Source organism: Sphaerodactylus townsendi, linkage group LG02, assembly GCF_021028975.2.
Source record: "Sphaerodactylus townsendi isolate TG3544 linkage group LG02, MPM_Stown_v2.3, whole genome shotgun sequence".
NCBI classification, from domain to species: domain Eukaryota; kingdom Metazoa; phylum Chordata; class Lepidosauria; order Squamata; family Sphaerodactylidae; genus Sphaerodactylus; species Sphaerodactylus townsendi.
In genome coordinates, this window is record NC_059426.1 from 162,693,438 (window position 1) to 162,714,549 (window position 21,112).

At 46.0% G+C, this 21,112-nt stretch overlaps 1 protein-coding gene across 1 annotated transcript in view; it reads left to right on the forward strand.

Moving 5' to 3' along the window:
• The first annotated feature begins 9,012 nt into the window (after positions 1–9,012).
• AMN (amnion associated transmembrane protein) overlaps positions 9,013–21,112 on the forward strand; it is a 112,484-nt gene continuing 100,384 nt past the window's right edge. Inside the window, exons 1-3 of the mRNA XM_048485440.1 lie at positions 9,013–9,082; positions 17,733–17,854; positions 17,941–17,985. Coding sequence (XP_048341397.1) covers positions 9,040–9,082; positions 17,733–17,854; positions 17,941–17,985 — 210 coding nt within the window. The 5' untranslated portion in view covers positions 9,013–9,039. The remainder of the gene's footprint in view (positions 9,083–17,732; positions 17,855–17,940; positions 17,986–21,112) is intronic.

The window sequence follows — 21,112 nt, forward strand, 5'->3', positions numbered from 1 at the left end:
TCTTTATATACCCCCCCCCCCCCGGGTCAATAACAAAAAGTAGCCAAAATTACTTTATCAATAAACAATGGCTACTGTCCAATTATATGTGCACACAGCAGCTAGAAATGCCTACATAAAGCCTTCTTTGAGAAATCAGAAGTTGTACTAATATCCTGTTTGGCATAGACATAATACGATAGAGACATAATACCAACCCATTGTTCTGCTTCCCAAAGAGTTGGTTGATACGATCTTTTTTTCCAACTTTCATTTATGCCAGTGCTTCCTTTTCCAGATAGAAATATGTACCCTAAAAACAGCTAATACATGCATATGACCCCTCCCCAACAGGACAATCTAGATATTGATTATTGTAATGGTCCCTCTTTGTGTCAACTTTTAGAGAAAAGTTTCAGTCTACACCAAATCCAAAATTGTTGGATCAGAGCCAATGGATCCATTGTACCAATACCAGGTCTTTTCTCCGATGCAAGGAACCTGTCTGCAACACGGGACTGGTTCCAGGTTTTGGGGGGCCCTGGGCAAAAGTGTCCAGTGTCCCCTACCTACTCACCACCATGCATTCCTTTCTACCCCCATGTGTACATGCTCCCCACCTTTCCATGCACCTCTAGAATTGCCAGCACCAGGTTTCGGAATACTGAGAGATTTGGGGGGTGGAGCCTGATGAAGGTGAGATTTGTAGAGGGGAGGGACTTCAACAGGCTATAAAAACCGAAAGTCATAAATGACCTGGAAGTAGGGGTGGGTAGCGTGGTGGCCAAGTTTGCAGATGATACCAAATTATGTAGGGTGGTGAGAACCGCAAAGGATTGCGAAGAGCTCCAAGCGGACCTTGATAAATTAGGTGAGTGGGCTAAGAAATGGCAAATGCAGTTCAATGTAGCAAAATGCAAAATGATGCACATAGGGGCAAAAAATCCAAACTTCACATACACGCTACAGGGGTCAGTGCTATCAGTCACAGACCAGGAAAGGGATTTGAGCGTCTTAGCTGATAGTTCCATGGGAATGTCAACTCAATGCATGGCAGCTGTGAAAAAGGCAAACTCTATGCTGGGGATCATTAGGAAAGGAATTGATAATAAAACTGCAAAGATTGTCATGCCCTTATATAAAGCAGTGGTGCGACCGCACTTGGAGTACTGTGTCCAGTTCTGGTCGCCGCATCTCAAAAAGGATATTGAAGAGATAGAAAAAGTGCAGAGAAGGGCAACGAGGATGATTGAAGGATTGGAGCACCTTCCTTATGAGGAGAGGCTCTGAGGGGGGATATGATTGAAGTCTATAAAATTATGCATGGGGTAGAAAATGTTGACAGAGAGAAATTTTTCTCTCTTTCTCACAATACTAGAACCAGGGGGCATACATTGAAAATGCTGGGGGGAAGAATTAGGACTAATAAAAGGAAACACTTCTTCACGCAACGTGTGATTGGTGTTTGGAATATGCTGCCACAGGAGGTGGTGATGGCCACTAACCTGGATAGCTTTAAAAGGGGCTTGGACAGATTTATGGAGGAGAAGTCGATCTATGGCTACCAATCTTGATCCTCCTTGATTTGAGATTGCAAATGCCTTAACAGTCCAGGTGCTCGGGAGCAACAGCCGCAGAAGGCCATTGCTTTCACATCCTGCATGTGAGCTCCCAAAGGCACCTGGTGGGCCACTGCGAGTAGCAGCGAGCTGGACTAGATGGACTCTGGTCTGATCCAGCTGGCTTGTTCTTATGTTCTTATGTTCTTATGAAAGTCCACCTTCCAAAGAAATATGAAGGTTGGATGGTGCGTTCAACTTGTTAAATGAGCATGTAAGTAACTTAGAAGTTTGAGAGACCATATCATGAAGCCTGTCCCTGGATGATGAGGACTCTGAAGTTGAGCCTGAAGACACTGCAGATCCAAAACTGACTCCTTGCGAGGAGAAACAGACAACGTAGCCAGCTGCAAGCCCCTCCCTGCAAACTGAGCCAGAGCCAGCAGCAGGGCCTTCTCAGCCAGCCAAGGCAGAACCTGATGGCATGCAGCTGGGAGAGCCATCAGTGGCCTCAGATGAGCAGAGTAACAAGCCAGTTGCTTCCAGGTGATAAAGACTCATCGGCACCTGAATAGGACCAAGTCTCTGCAAGACCCTAGCCCCATTAGCTGGGGCATCCTGCTTAAGCCCTACCTAGGGTTTGGCTCTGCTTGGGTGCAGGAACGTAGGAGTGCGGAAACACATCTGGTTCACCAAATAAACCCGAGTGGGGAATCAAACCCGGTTCTCCAGATTAGAATCCACCTGCTCTTAACTACTACACCACGCTGGTTCTACCACTACTGTGCATCATCCAAATGCTCGTCATCAACGATGCTGGGCGGTTGGGGACATGGGTCCAGACAGTTCAGTGGATAGGGATAAGCAGTAGCGGGCCCTACCAAAATTCTTGGATCCTGGCAGCTGCCCCATCTTAAGGTATGCTGACAGCCTGGACAGCCTGGACAGGTATGTCAGGCTGACAGCCTGGACAGGTATGCTGTCCAACCTGGACAGAAGCATTCCCATGGCTTCATGTGTTGGATTTTACAGCCTTGCATGCAGCAACAGCATGGAATTCTGGGACATCTCAACGAACATTCTAAAACTGACAGTTGGAAAGAGTTGCTCTCTGACTCCTGCTGAGGAAAGAATAGGCCTATAGGACCCAACACTTTATTGTTAACCAACACTCTTCCTTCTGTCCATTAAATTTGTTTAACGGACAGTGAGGAGCAGCAGTGGCGTAGTGGTGAAGAGCAGGTGCATTCTAATCTGGAGAAACTGGGTTTGATTCCCCGCTCTGTCGCTTGAGCTGTGGAGGCTTATCTGGGGAATTCAGATTAGCCTGTACACTCCCACACACACCAGCTGGGTGACCTTGGGCTAGTCACAGTTCTTCTGAGCTCTCTCAGTCCCACCTGTTGTGAGGGGGGAAGGAAAGGAGTTTGTAAGCCCCTTTGAGCAGTGGTGGGATCCAAAAATTTTAGTAACAGGTTCCCATGGTGGTGGGATTCAAACTGTGGCGTAGCGCCAATGGGGCTGGACGGGGCACAACGGGGGTGTGGGCGGGCATTCCGGGGACAGGGCATTCCTGGGCGGGGCTCTGGCAAGGACGCAGCCGCTTCGCTGGTCCTTGGGCGGGAAACGAATGCACGCAGGCGCAGGCTGCCACGCACGCCGGTGCACCTCCTGCCAGACTGCTTCAAGTTCTGCACTCTACTGCTGAGAGGAGGGGCGTAACTAAGGCAAAAATCAAGTGGCAAAATCACCAATTAGTAACCACCTCTTAGCACACACAAATAATTAGTAACCTACTCTCGGGAACCTGTGAGAACCTGCTGGATCCCACCTCTGCCTTTGAGTCTCCTACAGGAGAGAAAGGGGGGACATAAATCCAACTTCCTCCTCCTCCTCCTCCTCCTCCTCCTCCTCCTCCTCCTCCTCCTCCTCCTCCTCCTCCTCCTCCTCCTTCTTCTTCTTCTTCTTCTTCTTCTTCTTCTTCTTCTTCTTCTTCTTCTTCTTCTTCTTCTTCTTCTTCTTCTTCTTCCACCACAAAATCCCTTATTTTAGATAAGCAGAAGCTGCAGAGGGGGTTGTGTCCTCCTGATGCAGAAAATTGGCAGTACAGGGAAACATTTATTGCTCACCTGTTGCGCTACCGGGGAAGGTGTTGCAAATGTCTCCTCTGAGAACGTGTCCTTGTTTCTTCCTTCAGACAGAGAACATTAAGAGAATGCACGTACCTCCTCCTCCTCTTGCATTTGTTCGCATTACAAGTTGCGATCACCTTCCGACCCTTTCCTGCCTCGGTATTGTCTTCACTAGGATGGAAACAGAGCCACAACTGATTTTTGTCAGGTAATAATAAAAACCATTCGGCGTCCAAAGTACAATGTGCAAAGCTTTCTGCTCACTGTTATTGTTTAAAAGCATTAACCAAAAAAAGAGAGGAAACCTCATTTGACACCATTATTAGTAATTATAAAATAACAGGCATTTCGGAGAGGGAATGAGCATAAAGCGATAATGCTTCACAGCTCTATAGAATGTTATGAGTTTACAAACAATGAATGAAATTCAATTAAGGTTTAACGATATCTCCGGAACCAATTTCAGACTAAGGAGCTGATAGCTCTAATCTACAGCCCACTTCCGCTGGAGCAGCCCCATTAATTTTAATAGAACTACTCTGAAGTAAATGAGTGGTGGCTTGCTGCCGAACACCTGGTTCTTGGATTTGCTGGACAGGTTAGGAGAAGGGAAATACTGCTTATTCAAGCATTAATTTTCTATTCGGCCTGAGACCGGACTACCTGCGGGAGCACTGTCTGCCATATAGACTGGCCGGAGTGCTGGGTGTGGGGAGCCCTGCTGGTGGTCCCTTCCCCCTTGGAGGTGAGGGGGTGGGGCTGTGCGCAGGGAGCTTTCTCTGTGATAGTCCCCATTTTATGGTATGCCCTCTTATTAGAGGTTGGACAGGCGCCAACGTTAAACATTTTTCAGCGCCTGGTTAAGATGTCCATTTTATCCCAGACTGATTTGTGCATCTATCCTCAGACCACTGGCTTTTTGAAACTTGCCCTCCCCCTGCACCGGGGGGGAGGGATTAAGGAGGGGGTGGTCTTTTGGGTCTTGGTTTTGATTGCTATTAGTTATGTTTTGGCAAGATATTTGATATGCTTATGATGATGTTTTTATTATGATGTTTAGATGCTTTTTAATATTGTGTAACCTGCCCTGGGATGTATTTGAAGGGCAGGATAGAAATTTGCTAAATAAAATGAATAAATATTCATTGTCTTCCACATCTGTAAGTATTCTGCCTTGTATATTTCTTCTTTGAACTGATTACAGCAGTAGGAGTCCTCTGGGCTTTTACTCCAACCTTTTTATTAACTGTTAGACAGATGAACATTTTTGCAGGTGTGCGAAAATGTATCCGTTCATAAGGTCTTTGTGACACATCTGATTCCCACCAGTGTATGCCTAGTGTTAAGTGGTTTATGCCTGGACTGTGTCGAGATTAGATCCTCTGATAGCAGTAGAACACCATGGTGGCAGAGATAGATTTATTTCACTGCCATACTTCTTTTCAAGAGCTCAGAGAAGCTTATATATGGTTTCTGGATAGTCATCCAACCTGCCTAGCAGAAATAGTAGAACTGCATCTCTGACCTTGAATTCTTCACTCACCACATCTTCCCATGTACTTGGAGCTGATTTGCATAATTATATGGTGATTGCTGCTTGTTATCTACTTGCCAATCACCATCTGGTCTTAGGTATCTACTATCAGGTTCAAATTGGTGTTTGCCCTTAACTCTCCGGCAGAGTGTATACTTTACATGTGTAGGCTGTCACGTTCAATCCCAGATGGTTGTGGAAAGTTGAAAGCAACTTACGGCAACCCAGAGGTGGGATCCAGCAGGTTCTCACAGGTTCCCGAGAGTAGGTTACTAATTATTTGTGTGTGCAGAGAGGGGGTTACTAATTGGTGATTTTGCCACTTGATTTTTGCCTTAGTTACGCCCCTCCTCCGTTCCTCAGCAGTAGCGCGCAGAACTTGAAGCAGTCTAGCAGGAGGTGCACCGGCATGCGTGGCAACCTGCGCCTGCGTGTATTCGTTTCCCGCCCAAGGATCGGCACAGCGGCTGCGTCCTTGCCACAGCCCCGCCCACCAATGCCCCGCCCCTGGAATGCCCGGCCACGCCCCTGTCATGCCCCGCCCAGCCCCATTGGCGCTATGCCACTGTTTGAAGCCCACCACCATGGGAATCTGTTACTAAAATTTTTGGATCCCACCACTGCGGCAACCCCATAGGGTTTTCAAGACAAGAGATGTCAGAGGTGGTTTGCCATTGCTTGCTTCTGCATAGCAATCTGAATTTAGTGGTCTCCCATCCAATTACCAATCAGGGCCAATCTGAGTTCTGGCAAAATCAGGCTATCCTGGGCTATCCAGGTTATTTAATATTAGCATGGCAAGATATTCACATAGAAGAAAAGGAGATGACTTTGGATTTTTACCCTGCCTTTCTCTCCTGGAAGGAATCTCACAGCACCTTACAAAATCTTTCCCTTCCTCTCCCCACCACAGACATTTTGTGAGGTAAGTGGGGCTGAGAGAGGTTGAGGAGAACTGTGACTGGTCCAAGGTCACCCAGCAGGCTTCATGTGTAGGAGTGGGAAAACAAATCCAGTTCACCAGATTAGAGTCCGTTGCTCATATGGAGGAGTGGGGGTTCAAAGCCAGTTAAAATCCGCTGCTCTTAACCACTACACCATGCTGTGTGTATATAGATAAATATATACTGATGCTGTTAATTGGTCCAGAGATACCCAGATGTGGAAATATTTGAAGTTGATTTTATATAATGAGTATATAATTTACTCCAAGTAACTAATGTGATTATCTTTCTGGTTCTTTCGATTTATGTCTTTTCCAGTGTGGGTTAGATATGATTGTGCTAATTATGATTATAAGCCACTGATGAAGGTTTTGAATTGAAACGCATTTGGCATTCTGTTGTACTGTATTTGGCAGTGTGTTATCTTGTTGTATGTGCACAATCATTTCCGGTTTCTGATTTGTTTATATATTCAACTACTGGTGTTCTGTTTTGTGCACCTAATGAAATTTGTTCATGTGTATCATACTACCTTTTTCTATTTTGTTTTGGTCTCAGCCTTTTTGATTTACCCAATCTCAGTTACTTCCAGTTAAAATGACCTTGTGTGGCAGGGCTGGAAAAGACCTCAGCTTGGGAATTTTAGCAGAGGCTACCCATTAAACCACAAAAAACTAGGCTTGGTGGTCGAATATTTGTTTTGTTTAAAGCATTTCTATGCTGCCTTCCCATCTAATTTAGGTTCCCAAGGTGACAGACATCAGTAGTGGGATTCAAATACTTTAACAACCGGTTCCGGTGGTGGGATTCAAGTAATTTAAGAACTGGTTGTTTACAAGCACCATTTTAACAACCGGTTCTGCCAAAGTGGTGCGAACCTGCTGAGTCCCACCACTGGTTGGCCCCCTCTGCACAAAATTTTAAAAACATTTTGAGCAGGAAATAAAATGTGTCCTCCATGGAGTTCCTCAAAATGTTTTCAGTGAATCCCTTTTAAAAACGATTACTTAGGCTGAAATAAAAATGATTATTTAGGCTGAAATTATTTAGGTTGAAAACTTTTAAAACCTCCATGGAGTTCTTAAAAATGTTTTCAGTGGCCCTTTCCCCACTCACCGTTTGCTGCGCGCTACTCTCACCGAGTAGCGCGGGGTCCGACTGCACTCCCCGCTACAGGGGCGGCTACAACACAGCCACCCCGACTCTGCTGCTCTTGCGCCCCCTCAGCGCAGGTCATTCTGGCGCTGCTCAAAACGATGACCCCTTTTGATGACCCCACGCAGGGCGTGGGGCAGTGGGGAAGCCCGGGGAACACGACCCTCACGCTAAAAAGGTCCTGGACCAGACGAACCATTTTAAAAGTGGGGAAACGGCCAGTGAATCCCTTTTAAAAACGAAAATGTAGGCTGAAATTATTTAGGCTGAAAACTTTTTGAGCAGGAAATAAAATGTGTCCTCCATGGAGTTCCTCAAAATGTTTTCAGTGAATCCCTTTTAAAAACGAAAATTTAGGCTGAAATTATTTAGGCTGAAAGTGAAGCAGACTTCACTGCTGTGCAGTCTCTTCGATACGTTTTTCATGCCCCTCTGGTGTCCCTGGTGTTCTCTTCATCACCATTTTCTGAGCTCACTCTCTGTTTCCCCTTGCCTGTTTATTTGATCATTTTGTGAGTTTTTTTAATGGGGGGGGTAATCTTTGAGGCATTGATTATACAAGGTATGGAGAATTACATCACAAAGCTGTGCAGCACTGAAGCATTGATTCAACTAACTAAAATAAAAGGCGGAACATATTTGAACATAAATAATGCAATAAACAAAACAGCAATTAAAATAATAAATAAAATAATTCAATAAAAACATATGAACATATAAACACCAAAAGTGGGAAAGAAGGCCAATAACAATTGCTGGAGGATAAGCCAAACAAAACAGAAAAGTTTTCATCTGCTGTGGAAAGACAGCAATAAAGGCAGATAGACAACTCTACTTGGAGATTGGGTGCCATGACCAAGAAGGCCCTTTCTTGCTTTGCCACCTGTCTAGCTTCAGATAGCGAGGGCACCCAAAACAGAGCCTCTGAAGATTACCTGAGTGGACAGGTAGGTTGGTGTAGGAGAAGGGGGACCTTAAGGTACGTTGACCTCAAGCAATGTAGGACTCCAAAGGGCAATAGTAGCACCTTGGACTGAGGCCAGAAACTAACTGAGAGCCAGAGTAGATGGAACAAGACCCACTCCATCAGCATTCTTGCTGCTTGTTGCTGGTGTCATCAAGATACACTTAGGCCGTTTCCCCACTCACCTTTTGTTGCGCGCTACTCGCTCCAAGTAACACGGGTTCCAGCGGCACTCCCCACTACCGGAGCGGCGACAACGCAGTCGCCCCGATTCTGCCACCCTCGCGACCCCTCAGCTCACATCATTTCTGTTCCTGTTCAGAACAGTGCCTTTTGGGAAACCCCACGCGACTACTTGCAGTGGGGAGCGTGACTGCGCGCTCAAAAACACCTGAAGCTTACAAAACTGTTTTGCCTCTGCTTTTTTTTAAAGTGAGGAAATGGCCCTGATTATCCCCTTAACAGAGAAAATGTATAGTACAACTATTGAGAATTCTTTCACCAAACTTTCTTGGGCATTCCATATAAAAGGAGAATGGTTACACTGCTAGCGTAGTGTAAGACCCTATGCCAGTCTTGGGCCCTAGCATTTGCCTGTCCTTGCGTCCCTCTAGAGCGAGCACTTGGTGTCCCATCCTTATTAAACTGCTTTGTACTGAACTTCATTGCTTTGCATAGTTCCCTGCACATTCCCAAGTGCCATGCGATACTGCACGGTCCAAAGTTCACTGGGAGACCAAGAGAAGGCAAAGTGCAATCTGGAAGTTGCAAAATGAAGACTCTGCTTTTCTTTGTCATTTTCTTGCGTCTTCTTGGTAAGTAAAATCATGTTGAGGAATAACAATTATTTTTCTCATTCCTTGCAATAATATTCAATAGCACTATGGACTTGGACGCCCGTGACTTATTTAAAATGCAGGAAAGAAAACTCATTTCCAGATGGACAAAGAGAAGACGATAGAGAGATGGTCTGAGTACAGAGCATGCTGTACCTCTGCGGCACGGATTTTCTTTTTGGTTTCTTCTCTTGTCCTTCTTTCCCTGTTCCCCTCTCCCCCGCCCCCGCAACAATGTAAAGCCTGAAGCTATGCACTCAGAGCTGACTTCTGTTGAATATGCATGGCTATTTAACATTCAAAGACCATGATTCCATAGCGGGAGGACTGATTAAAGCAGAATGGGGGATATTTATAGAAATGCATAAGCTGCATTAAGACAGCCATGCCATAGCTGCCCTCTTGAAACCTGCAAATATAATAATGATGATGATGAAAAATGATGATGTAATAAAATGTAACACTTCAGGTTCGTAACAGGTTAAAATGGAGCTGCAGGCAAACCAAGAGCCTCGTATAAGTCAAAACCACTCCAGGAGAGGACTTGGCAGTGTTATATTGCAGTATGCACTTTGGGTTTTGTTCTACAAAATAAAATGGTAACTCCGCCACAAGAAGGAATATAGTACAATACATATTTTTCCTGGCAGGATATATTATTATTAATAACTACTAATCTATAATGCATTTGTACGCTTACATCCACATGGACAAACAGAATCCTGTTGTGTCCATCCATTTTATAACAGCCTGATAAGCCTGATTATTCCCATTTTGATGTTGGAGGACTGAGAAAATGGAGGCTTGTCTGGCACCCCAAATGAATGGGTCAAGAGTACACACAGCAGCAATCAACAGAATACACAGCACAAAATCCTGGCTGTGTAATAAAGTACAACTGGGAATGAAGACGGTATTTGTGTGAAACATTAAAGTGTATACAGGTGCGGCAAAGCCGGCCAACGACACGAACCTTTTCCAATGAACAATAAGAAAGCACCTCTCTTGCCCCTGACCCTGGACTGCAGGAGTTAAGGAGCAAAGTCTTCCCATGGGGAGGATGAAGGTGTCTTGCCATGCTTCCAAAGGCTTTGCTCCCTCAGCTAGCTAAACAAACCTGGGCTTGAAGAGCCACCTCTGAAATTGTGCCCCCCACATGGCACATATAAGTGGCGCCTGGGGCTTCAGCCCCCTCTGTTCCCCCTTAGGTGCGCCATTGCTTTTCTTCCTCTTTTCTCTGTTTTTCTTTCCTTTCCTCTCCCCTGTCCTTTAAATGATTGGGGTTTGTGGAGGTCTGTCACGTTCCACCCCCTTGAGTCAATTTGAATGCTGTGGGATGCTGTCGGAATGTACTGCTGGTTTTAATGTTTTACATGGATTATTGTAAGCAGCCTGAGCCTGTGTGGGGAAGGGCCTCTAGAAGCCAAATAAAACAAATCAACCAACAAACAAATAAGACTGATAGCTTGTTTTTTCATTATGTTGAGAAGTATGTATAGCAGTCTTAGTACCGTTATGAAGAATGAATCTTACTCCAGGTATCACCTAGTTAGGAATTCCCTGGAAGTGGTCAGAGACCACTTCGTTCGTTCGTTCGTTCGTTCGTTCGTTCGTTCGTTCGTTCGTTCGTTCGTTCGTTCGTTCGTTCGTTCGTTCGTTCGTTCGTTCGTTCGTTTATTGGAAATAGGCCACCCCTCCCCTTCCAAGCTTGGTTGTTCCTGCTTTACAGGTTGCTAGGACTGCCAGCTTTCAGAATTACAACCAATCCCAAAACTATAGAGGTCAGTTCCCCTGGAGAAAATGTCTGGCTCTGTGACATCGCATTCCTGCTGAGTTCCTTTAAATCTTCAAACTCCACCCTTCACAGGTTCCACCCCCCAAATTTCCATTAGATGAAGCCCTCTGGTGGTACAGGCTGGATGCCGTTTTTCTGCTTCAATGACAAGTAGGCTCAAAAGGAGAAACCCTCCTCCAAAGAAAGAACCATGCTTATAACAATCTTGCTTATCAAATAACAGTCTGTTGTTCTTTATTGTTTACCTTGATTGTGTAGGATGTCAGCGCTCAGCAGGGATCTGTGTTCTTCAGGGATTCCTTGCATACAGCTAATTGTATAACATGAAACTGAAGATGTCTTCTCTTAACCACAATCTTCTTAATTAACAAAAAGCATTGATTGATTGATTGATTGATTGATTGATTGATTGATTGATTGATTGATTGATTGATTGGACTTTTATACTGCCCCATCCCCAAAGGGCTCTGGGCGGTGTACAGTATAAAATATTAATATAAATAAATGGCTAAAACCTTTAAAACAGCGATAACAATAGTAATAACAATAGTAGAGATGTCCGGCCAACCCCATTTTTAAAATTCTCCCCGGAGGAGGAGGACGAGTCCCAGGATGACAGGCCCAGATGTAAGGAGCCAACTGGGGGGCACCATTTCAGCGGCTGGTCCCTCCAAAGGCCCGGCGGAACAACTCCGTCTTACAGGCCCTGCGGAACTCATTGAGGTCCCGCAGGGCCCTAACAGCCGGAGGAAGGGTGTTCCACCAGGCCGGGGCCAGAGCCGTAAAAGCCCTGGCCCGCGTGGAGGCCAGCCGCATCATTGAGGGGCCAGGGACAACTTATAAATTGGCTCACACTGAACGGAGAGGCCGTGCAGGGACGTATGGGGTGATGCGGTCTCGAAGATATGAGGGTCCCAGGCCGCATAAGTCTTCCTTGTTGAAAAATATACAAGTCTTCCTTGTTGAAAATTATACTTAAAACTGTTGGGGGTGGGAGAAATAAAACTAGTCTCTGAGTACTGCTTGGATTTTACAGAATTTGCACTGTGCAATCACACACAACTTGCCTAAAGCTCAGAAGCAGGATGAAGCAGGGATGAAGCCAATTAAATATCTACTATGGCTGACCCAGGGCATCGTGCCACCAGAGAACTGTCTTATTACAAACCATGCTATCTTTATTCAAAACCACCTTTCAGCTTTGGTGTGACTTGCAATGAAATCCTAAGTAGAGTTGCACCCTGGAAGCCCATTGACTTCATTAGCCGCAGAAGGCAGTGAATCCATTTAGGACCTCGCTGTTTATCCCTGGCAGTGGATGCTATGGAATATGCAGTCATGGGAAGAGATTAGATCAGCCATTCGAATCGTCTTGTAGGCTAGTATACTCTGTCTCAAATAGACATGTTAGTACGATCAGTTGAGGTTCAGCGGTGGAGAAAATTGTGTACTTCCGCATTAGAATATAGCCCCGAACGAATATGAGAATTATTCATTTTTACATGCTGCCTTTGTCAAAACTATTATTTTGTGCATTATTAAACGTGCTATTTTGATATGAGAGCATTTATAGTTCATTGAATGATTATCACCAATACTTGCCTTTGCAAACTGGGTAGGCACTAGCCACCCAAGTGGAGCATTCTACAACAAAGAACGTCCAGCACATTGAGTTCTTTGGTGGAGGAATTCACAATGCTACTAACCCCTTTTTCTGAGATAGAGTACAGGAGGTTTGAAAATAGTTGGGTGGTTTGGAAAGAACCCTATTCTTTTTAGTTTGGAATGTCCTAGCAGAGATGTTCAGCAACTTCTGCAGGAAAACAGAGGGTGTGAGATGAACATGGATAGGAAGGGGCCTGGAAATTCTCTTATACTCCATGTAATTTTTCTTTTTTTTGCGAGCTGGTGGGGAGCAGAATAACATTCCAAAACTGGATTTTCTGTGTTTGGTTGAAAACTGCCATTTGGCTTTTTGTTGTCCATGTGTGCAGACAGGTATCTCTTTCTTGCTCTGTCTGCTGAAATCTTTACCAGACATCACTGTGACTGTCAACCAATTAGAGTTCTTGTGGCTGAGTGGTTGGTTTCCAGCAACCAATAAGCACATTTCATGGCTCATGGGCTGAGGTGAGTTGGGTGACCGTCCCTGGTGGCAGTTGTCTTTTAAAGTGGCAGAAACCAAATCTGTCTCATTCCCCCAAGGGGGAGAGTCCCTTGAAAGCTTCATGTTCACATTTGCCCAATGGTGGTGGAAAGTGTGCAGCTGTGGTCCAATGGATGAGGTTCTGCTTTGCATGCAGAATATCCCAGTTTGAATCCCCGGCACCTCCAGTTAAAAAGGACCAAGCAGTAGGTGATGTGAGAGACCTCATCAGAGCTGCTGGAGAGCTGCTGCCAGTCTTGAGTAGCAGAACTGTAGAGAGGGGGGACTGGGCCATACCCTGGAACACCCCGCTATGCCCCGGAACGCCCCCACACCGGCACGCCCCCAGTGCGTCATGCCCCCTGCCCCCTTGGTGCTATGCCACTACTGAGTAGACAATATTGACTTTGATTGACCAAAGACCTGATTCAGTACAAGGCAGCTTCTGTGAAGGAATGGGGTAAAGCCTCTATAGCAGAGTAGCACAATACACTGGAACGTAGTAGGAAGTCAGAAGCACATAGCAGCTAAGCTTCACAGAAGTGGTCCCACTTTTATTTGTTCACAAGTATAGCTCACACAGAAAAAGTGCTCCGCCAGGCAGTGCGAAGACAAGAGTCTCTCAGACCTCAGTACACTGCAGGCTTTTATCTGGTTTACTGGCCAATCACAGTTCTTTACCAATTAAACCCAGAACGAGGCTGTGTCATGTGATATCTGTCAATTAGCTGTCAGATTTTGATGATCAGACACCAGTTACAACAGTGCTCTGACAGCTTCATCTGTGTTCAAGTTGCAACCAACTTATATAGACCCTGTAGAGTTTTTAAGGCAGGAGATGAACAGAGGCAGTTTGCCATTGCCTGCCTCTGTGTAGAAAACCTGGGCTTGCTGCCCAACACTGAGCAGGGCTGACTGTGCGTGGATTCTGAGATCTGACAGGGTTGGGCTAGCCTGGGTCATCCAGATCAGGGTGTTTGCCAGATAGGCAGGATGAAGTCTTGCTCTTATAAAGACCTCCAGTGGTCCAAAGATTCAAGTCTGAGAATCACTGTTCTGCACTGTCTGTCATCCAGTAGGAGCAACCATTCTTCTCAAATATCCAACCGCTCACCTGTATCATGTTCCTAACCGAGGAGCAGAATGCTCCATTGGTGTCTTGAAAGCCTGCCAGAGCTAGCATGGTGTAGTGATTAACCAGAGGCGTACCAGAGGTAAATGGAGCCCGGAGACTAATTGTCTCCAGGATGCCCCCCAGGTTCTGCCCCACCCCCACCCCAGCTCCGCCCCCTGATGCCCCCAGGCTCCACCCCCACTGCCCTCGACCCCACCCATGTCACCATGGAAATGGGCAAGGTCTAGGGTGCCCACCTTCCCCCCCCCCAGACTCCCCCTGCCAGCTGAACTCCCAGTCGGCAGCCTGCAGTCTCTTCTGACCTCCCCTCTGGGCAGGCCAGAAGAGACTGCAGTCCTGGCCTGGAAGACCTGCTTTTATAAGCACTGAGGCCAGGGGTGGGGCTTGGGGAGCAGGAAGTTCCACCCCTTCCTGCTCCCCAAACCCCACCCCACGGCCTCAGTTCTTAAAAAAGCAGGTCTCCGAGGCTGGGACTGCAGTCTCTTCTGGCCTGCCCGGAGCGGAGGTCAGAAGAGACTGCCAGCTGCTGGCTGGAAGCCCAGCCAGCGGCGGGTGGGGAGGAAGGGAGGGAGAGTCCAGGGTGGGATTGAGAGTGCTTGGAGGCAGCAGGAAGTCCTGCTGCCTCATCGTTTTTGCATGCCTCGACTGACACTGATGGGGTCGAAGCACGCGAAAACGACGAGACAGCAGGACTTCCTGGTTACATGGGGGGGCAATTTTGTGCCCCCCACATGACCAGAAGAGTGGCGCCCGGGGACAAAGGGTACTGTGATTAACAGCAACGGACTCTTATGTGGTGAACCACGTTTGTTCCCCCTGTCATCCACATGAAGACTGCAGGATGACCTGAGGCTGGTCACAGTTTTGTCAGAACTCTCTCAGCTCTGCCTACCTCACAAGATGCCTACTGTGGGGAGGGGAAGGGAAGGCGATTGTAAGCCATGAGACTCCTTTTGGGAGAGGAAATGTGTGGTATAAAAACCAACCCTTTTCCCTCGTCCCCCTGTTCTTCTTTCTCCATAGTCTTCCAGCTTTACCATTTCTGTTTTAAAATTGGGTTTGGATTTCTGTTCCAGTTTGGGGACTGAAGAAAGAAAATGTGCAAAGACAGTGGGCATAGGGACTCAAGCTTTCCCCTTGTGCCATTTCCCTGACCTGAACTGGCCCAGTGGCCTTTATTTGCCCCATTGGGATGCTGCAATTTCAAGCGATCAGTACACATGCAACCCCCACCAAGGAAGCACACCCCAGAACATTTGGGGTCAGGAAATGTGGGGGAGGGGGGAGGGAGGAGCCTTGTCTTTCCCTGCCTCTCCGTTGCCCCTCCCGCTCCCAAATAGGGTCCCTCCATTGCTTCTAAATTAGTTCCAAAAGGGAACTCATAGCTATTGTACGGCAAGTTCCTACATCTTGTGATAGATGTAACATGCAGTTTGGACCAAAAATACCTGTTCTTATCAGAGTTTAGCGTTACCTGCAAAGGGAAATTATTTAATAGGGAATAAACATTTGATAAGGAAAAGCTTGACTGTGTGTGTGCCACCAAGTCACAGCTGACTTATGGTGATGCTGTAGGGTTTTTGAGGCAAGAAACATTTGGGATTGCTTTGCCATTGCCTGCCTCCGTGTCTTGACCCTTGTGTTCCTTGGAGGTTGCCCATCACAACAGTAACCAGGGCTGACCCTGCTTAGCTTAGATAGGTCAGGCTAGCCTGGGGCTACTCAGGTCAGGATAAAAAGCTTGCTTACGCTTGCTTAAAGACTTCTATAGGAGCTGCATGGCGGAGTGGCTAAGTGCTTGCACTGCCACTCACATGGTCAGGAGTTCGAGCCCCCTGTGGGTCAGATATCCTGGCAGCTGGCTCATGGCCAACTCAGCCATCCATCCATTTCTGGGTTGGTAAATGAGTACCCAGCTCATAGCTAGGGGGTAAAGAATAGCCGGGGAAAGCAATGGCAAACTACCCCACAAAAAGGGCGTGCCTATGAAATCACTGCTCGCAGTGGTACCCCAGGGTCGAACACGACTGAATGGGAAACTTTACCTTTTTACCTAAAGACTTCTATAACACATTTTCCCTGGTTTCACCTTGGAGCCATTCGCTTTCTGCCAAGCTTTAAGAAACACTGTGCTTCAGAAAGCGATGGTCAGGAAATCTAAGCCACAACATCAGTTTTCATTTTAGCGATAAGGGGACGAAGTTTTTTGCCTTCCCACCTGCATGCCTTAAGGGGACTAAAGGCCAACAAATGAACTGGAGTGAGCTTTGCAAAGTAATCAGTTGGCAACCCCAGCCTAAACCTGTTTGTTGGTGCCATTGCTGCTAGTCAGAATCCCATGTTAGCTGAACAGAGGAGAAATATAGACAAAAAGGCTTGAAGGTATGGAAATTATAGAAGTAGAGCTACGGCACGAAGTGATCGTGTCACAGTTCAGCCATCACAGGCATGGCAGATGCACAAATCATTTGTGAATCTGTTTGTATCAGTGTTGGTTGGTACTTGCTGTAAAATCCAAAGCTATCCTCTGAGTCAGCAGTTTTTTATAAACTCATCCCTAATCATAGAATCATAGAGTTGAAAGAAACTACAATGGCCATCAAGTCCAACCCCCTGCAATTCAGGAACACACAATCAAAGCACTCCTGACAGATGGCCATCCAGCCTCTCTTTAAAAAACCTCCAAAGAAGGAGACTCCACCACACTCCGAGGTAGTGCCTTCCACTGTCGAACAGCCCTTACTGTCAGGAAGTTTTTCCTGATGTTTAGGTGGAATCTCTCTTCCTTCACCTTGAACCCATTACTCCTGGTCCTAGTCTCTGGAGCAGCAGAAAACAAGCTTGCTCCCTCACCAACATGACATCCCTTCAAATATCTAAACATGGCTATTATGTCACCTCTTAACCTTCTCTTCTCCAAACTAAACATCCCCAGCTCCCGAAGTCTCTCCATGTAGGGCATGGATTCCAGACCTTTTACCATTTGGTTGCCCTCTTCTGGACGTGTTCCAGCTTGTCAATATCGTTCTTGAATTGCAGTGCCCAGAATTGTACACAATAATCCTTTGTGAAGCTCATAAAAGCAGTAAGGGATCTCAATCAATGGGACAAGAACTTTTGAAATAGCATTTTTGAGAGCATATGACAATACCTGGAATGTATAGACTGCTAGATTTTTTATTTTGAGTGGGCTGGTCCTGTCTGTTTGAGAGGCCTCCTTAACATATATGAGATGCGGCGGACCACAGTTTCTAATGAGATAATTTTGGGGGTAGTTCAGTCTTCCATAGAACTACTAGTTTTAAGTCCAGTAGGATCTTAGACAGCAACAAGATTTGAAGGGTATAAGATTCTGGGAGTCAAAGTTCTGATGGAAGGAACTTTGACTCTTGAAATCTTATTCCCCACAAGTCTTGTTTGTCTCTGAGGTCCTACTTGACTTGAACCTATCTCAATAAATGGAATATCTGTCACTGAGAATCTGGCAAAGTGTTTTGCTGAGTTAGATCATTCTAAATTATTGACATTACATTCTGTATTTCTGTCTTTTCAGTAGGTCTTTCAAGAGCTGTGTATAAACAGTGGATACCAAACACCAATTTTGAAAATGCCTCCAACTGGGATCGAAATCAAGTCCCTTGTCCAAATGATGTGATTGTTTTTGGGAACAGTGAGGTATTTAACTTGAGGGCGGACAACACATTTCTTGCAGTCAGGTTTTTTTGCACTGGGTAGAATGATGTGCTTTTCATTTCTTTCAGGTAGTTTCTGTCTTTGTTGAGTCACCCCACTCCTTGACTGATATGGTAAGCATGTGGAATCTTGCAATAACTATGTAATGTGTAAGGGTCACATTAAGTTGATAGAGTTCTAGAGATCCATCTTATTGTTGAGTGCTTTAATTGTGTGTTCCTGCATGGCAGAGGGGTTGGACTTGATGGGCCTTGATGGGACTTGATGGGCCTTCCAACTCTATGATTCTATGATTCTATCTAGTTCCTAATTCTGTTGTGACTGTTGCAGGACATTTTTATGGTGGGTTTCTGCAAAACTCAAATTAAAACAAAATGAGACACCCCCAACCTTAAAGATGAATAGTCTTGAAATTTGTTCTTCAAAGGAGGACCATCATGGAAAGATTATTTGCAAACATGTACTCTATATACCATGACTGGCCAGACCAAGCCACAGTTCTAAGCTGGGAGACACATTTTTACAGGGTTTGAGTGGAACTGCAGCAATTTGTAAGCACATCAAAAAGAATGCCTAAATTCCAATGTAGTTTATTGAAAACTTCCTTCTCTCAAGAACTGTTTCCAACATTTGTTGGTCTATTAAGGAACACTTGTGAATTTGACACAATACCACCTCCTGTGGCAGAGGCCTCAAAGGGATGTCTAGGGAGCCTCCTTTGGTTCATGGCTGGGGTCTGTACCAAGAATTTCCTGGCTCACACTTTGATGGCTAGATTACACATTATGATTTCTAGTGAGTTGGGTCCGGGGAAGCTGGACATTCAGTATGCTGAGTGTGTGGCTCCAAAATGAGGCAAATAAGTCCATCCCTGGCCCATTTCAGCTTGAGAAAATGGTGTATTTGGGGGTGGGGTGTCAGGAGCCCATCCTGTGGTCCAAAACCAAATTGGAACCCTGTGGACTTTTGAAATGCTATTCGCCACAGCTGCTGGGTGATTGAAGGGAAGGTAAGTTAGAGCCTGGGACCTACCTTATTAGAAATCATAAAATCCTCACCTGGAATACTGTGTCCACTTCTGGGCACCATGATTCAGGAAGGATATTGACAAGTTAAAATGAGTCCAGGAGAAGGCAACCAAAATGGCAAAAGGTTCGTAATCCATGCCTTATGAGGAGAGACTTAGGAAACTGGGTATGTTTACTCTGTAGAAGAGAAGGTTAAGGGGTGACACGATAGCCATATTTGAAGGGGTGTCATCAGAGGTGGGATCCAGCAGGTTCTCACCAGTTCCAGAGAGTGGGTTACTAATTATTTGTGTGTGCCGAGAGGGGGTTACTAATTGGGTCCGCTTTTCCATCTCCACGCCCTTGCCTCCCCAAGAGGCATACTGCCTTTGAACGTGAAGGTTCCACATAGCAATTGCAACTAATAATGTAACTTCCTGAACTGGGTTAATCCCTTTCAGGTACTGCAATTCATTGATTCTCAGCCTTTTGTACCTTTTATCTCACCAGTCTCTATCAAAGAACCTGTGTGTTTCACCATTGCTGTGTTCAGATTTGTGAGTTGGGGCATTTTCTGTAATGTGATGATGATTTAGAAATGACCTGGTGCAAAAAATTTGGGGGGGGGGGTCTTGGTGGGGTGGTTGCCCATGGGGGGGGGGGCATCCAACTCAGGTTTTGCCCAGGGCTCAGGTTTGCCTAGGCACACCTCTGCCCCCTTTGCTGAGGGGGGGCTGGCGAGGGAACCTGTTACTAAAATTTTTGGATCCCACCACTGGGTGTCATGTTCAAGATGGAGCAAGCTTTTTTTCCTTTCTTCTCCGAAGACTAGGACAAGGAGTTGTGGGTTCAAGGTACAGGAAAAGAGATTCCAGTTAAACATGAAGAAGAACTTCCTCACTATAAGGGCTGTTCAGCAGTGGAATACACTGCCTCAGAGGGTGGTGGAGTCTCTTCCTTTGGAGGTTTTTAAACAGAGGCTGGAAGTGCTTTGATGGTGTCTTCCTGCATGGCAGGGGGTTGGACTTGATGGCCCTTGTAGTTTCTTTCAAGTCTACGCTTCTATGATATGTCGTTTGGCTAGGGCTGCCAACCTTCAGGTGGTGGCTAGAGATCTCCTGCTATTACGATTGATCTCCAGATGACAGAGATTACCGGTAGTTCCCTTGAAGGAAATGGTCTCTTTGGAAGGTAGACTTCCAAAGGAAGGTATCATACCCATTCAAGTCCCCCTCTTCCCCAAACCTTGCCATTCCCAGACTCCACCCCACAAATCTGCAGATATTTCCCAACTCAGAATTGAATATCCTAAGTCTGGCCCTTGCCCACCACCACCATGTAGTTTTACCTTGTAGATCCCTTGGTGGCATTACATAATGTCCTGTTTATTTATTTAATTTATATGCCCCCCCCCCCCCCCGAAGACTTTTATTCAATAGAAAGCAAGGTCGGATACAGCCGCTTTAAGGAGAGACCAGCACAAATGGAGAGACCCTGTTTAAAGACTCCCCTCAGGCCTTTCCTCCCACAATAACTGCCTTTCACAAGCTTCGCTGAGGAACATTTTTCATGAGTGGAGGGAAAGGGAGCTTGGAGGACAGCTGATTTTAAGTGGAAAAAACATCACAGAGGGAAAGAATTAAATAACCCCATGATGACGTTTTCCCCCTTAAAATCACTGCCTCGATGGGTTCTTCCTTATTTTAAGGGGAAAAAATCTATTGGGAAAGAATGACCCTCAGCTATAAAGATACTTAAACCAAACTTTTAAATACGGTGGGCCATCTGAATAAATGCACTAATATGACACTTATCCCTGTTGTCACCTTTTCAAGGAGCAGCAGTGGCGAAGGAGGTTAAGAGCTCGTGTATCTAATCTGGAGGAACCGGGTTTGATTCCCAGCTCTGCCACCTGAGCTGTGGAGGCTTATCTGGGGAATTCAAATTAGCCTGTACACTCCCACACACGCCAGCTGGGTGACCTTGGGCTAGTCACAGCTCTTCTGAGCTCTCTCAGCCCCACCTACCTCACAGGGTGTTTGTTGTGAGGGGGGAAGGGCAAGGAGATTGTCAGCCCCTTTGAGTCTCCTGCAGGAGAGAAAGGGGGCATATAAATAACCAACTCCTCCCTCCTCCTCCCTCCTCCTCCTCTTCCTCTTCTTTCTTCTCTTCTTCTCTCTTCTTCTTCTTCTTCTTCTTCTTCTTCTTCTTCTTCTTCTTCTTCTTCTTCTTC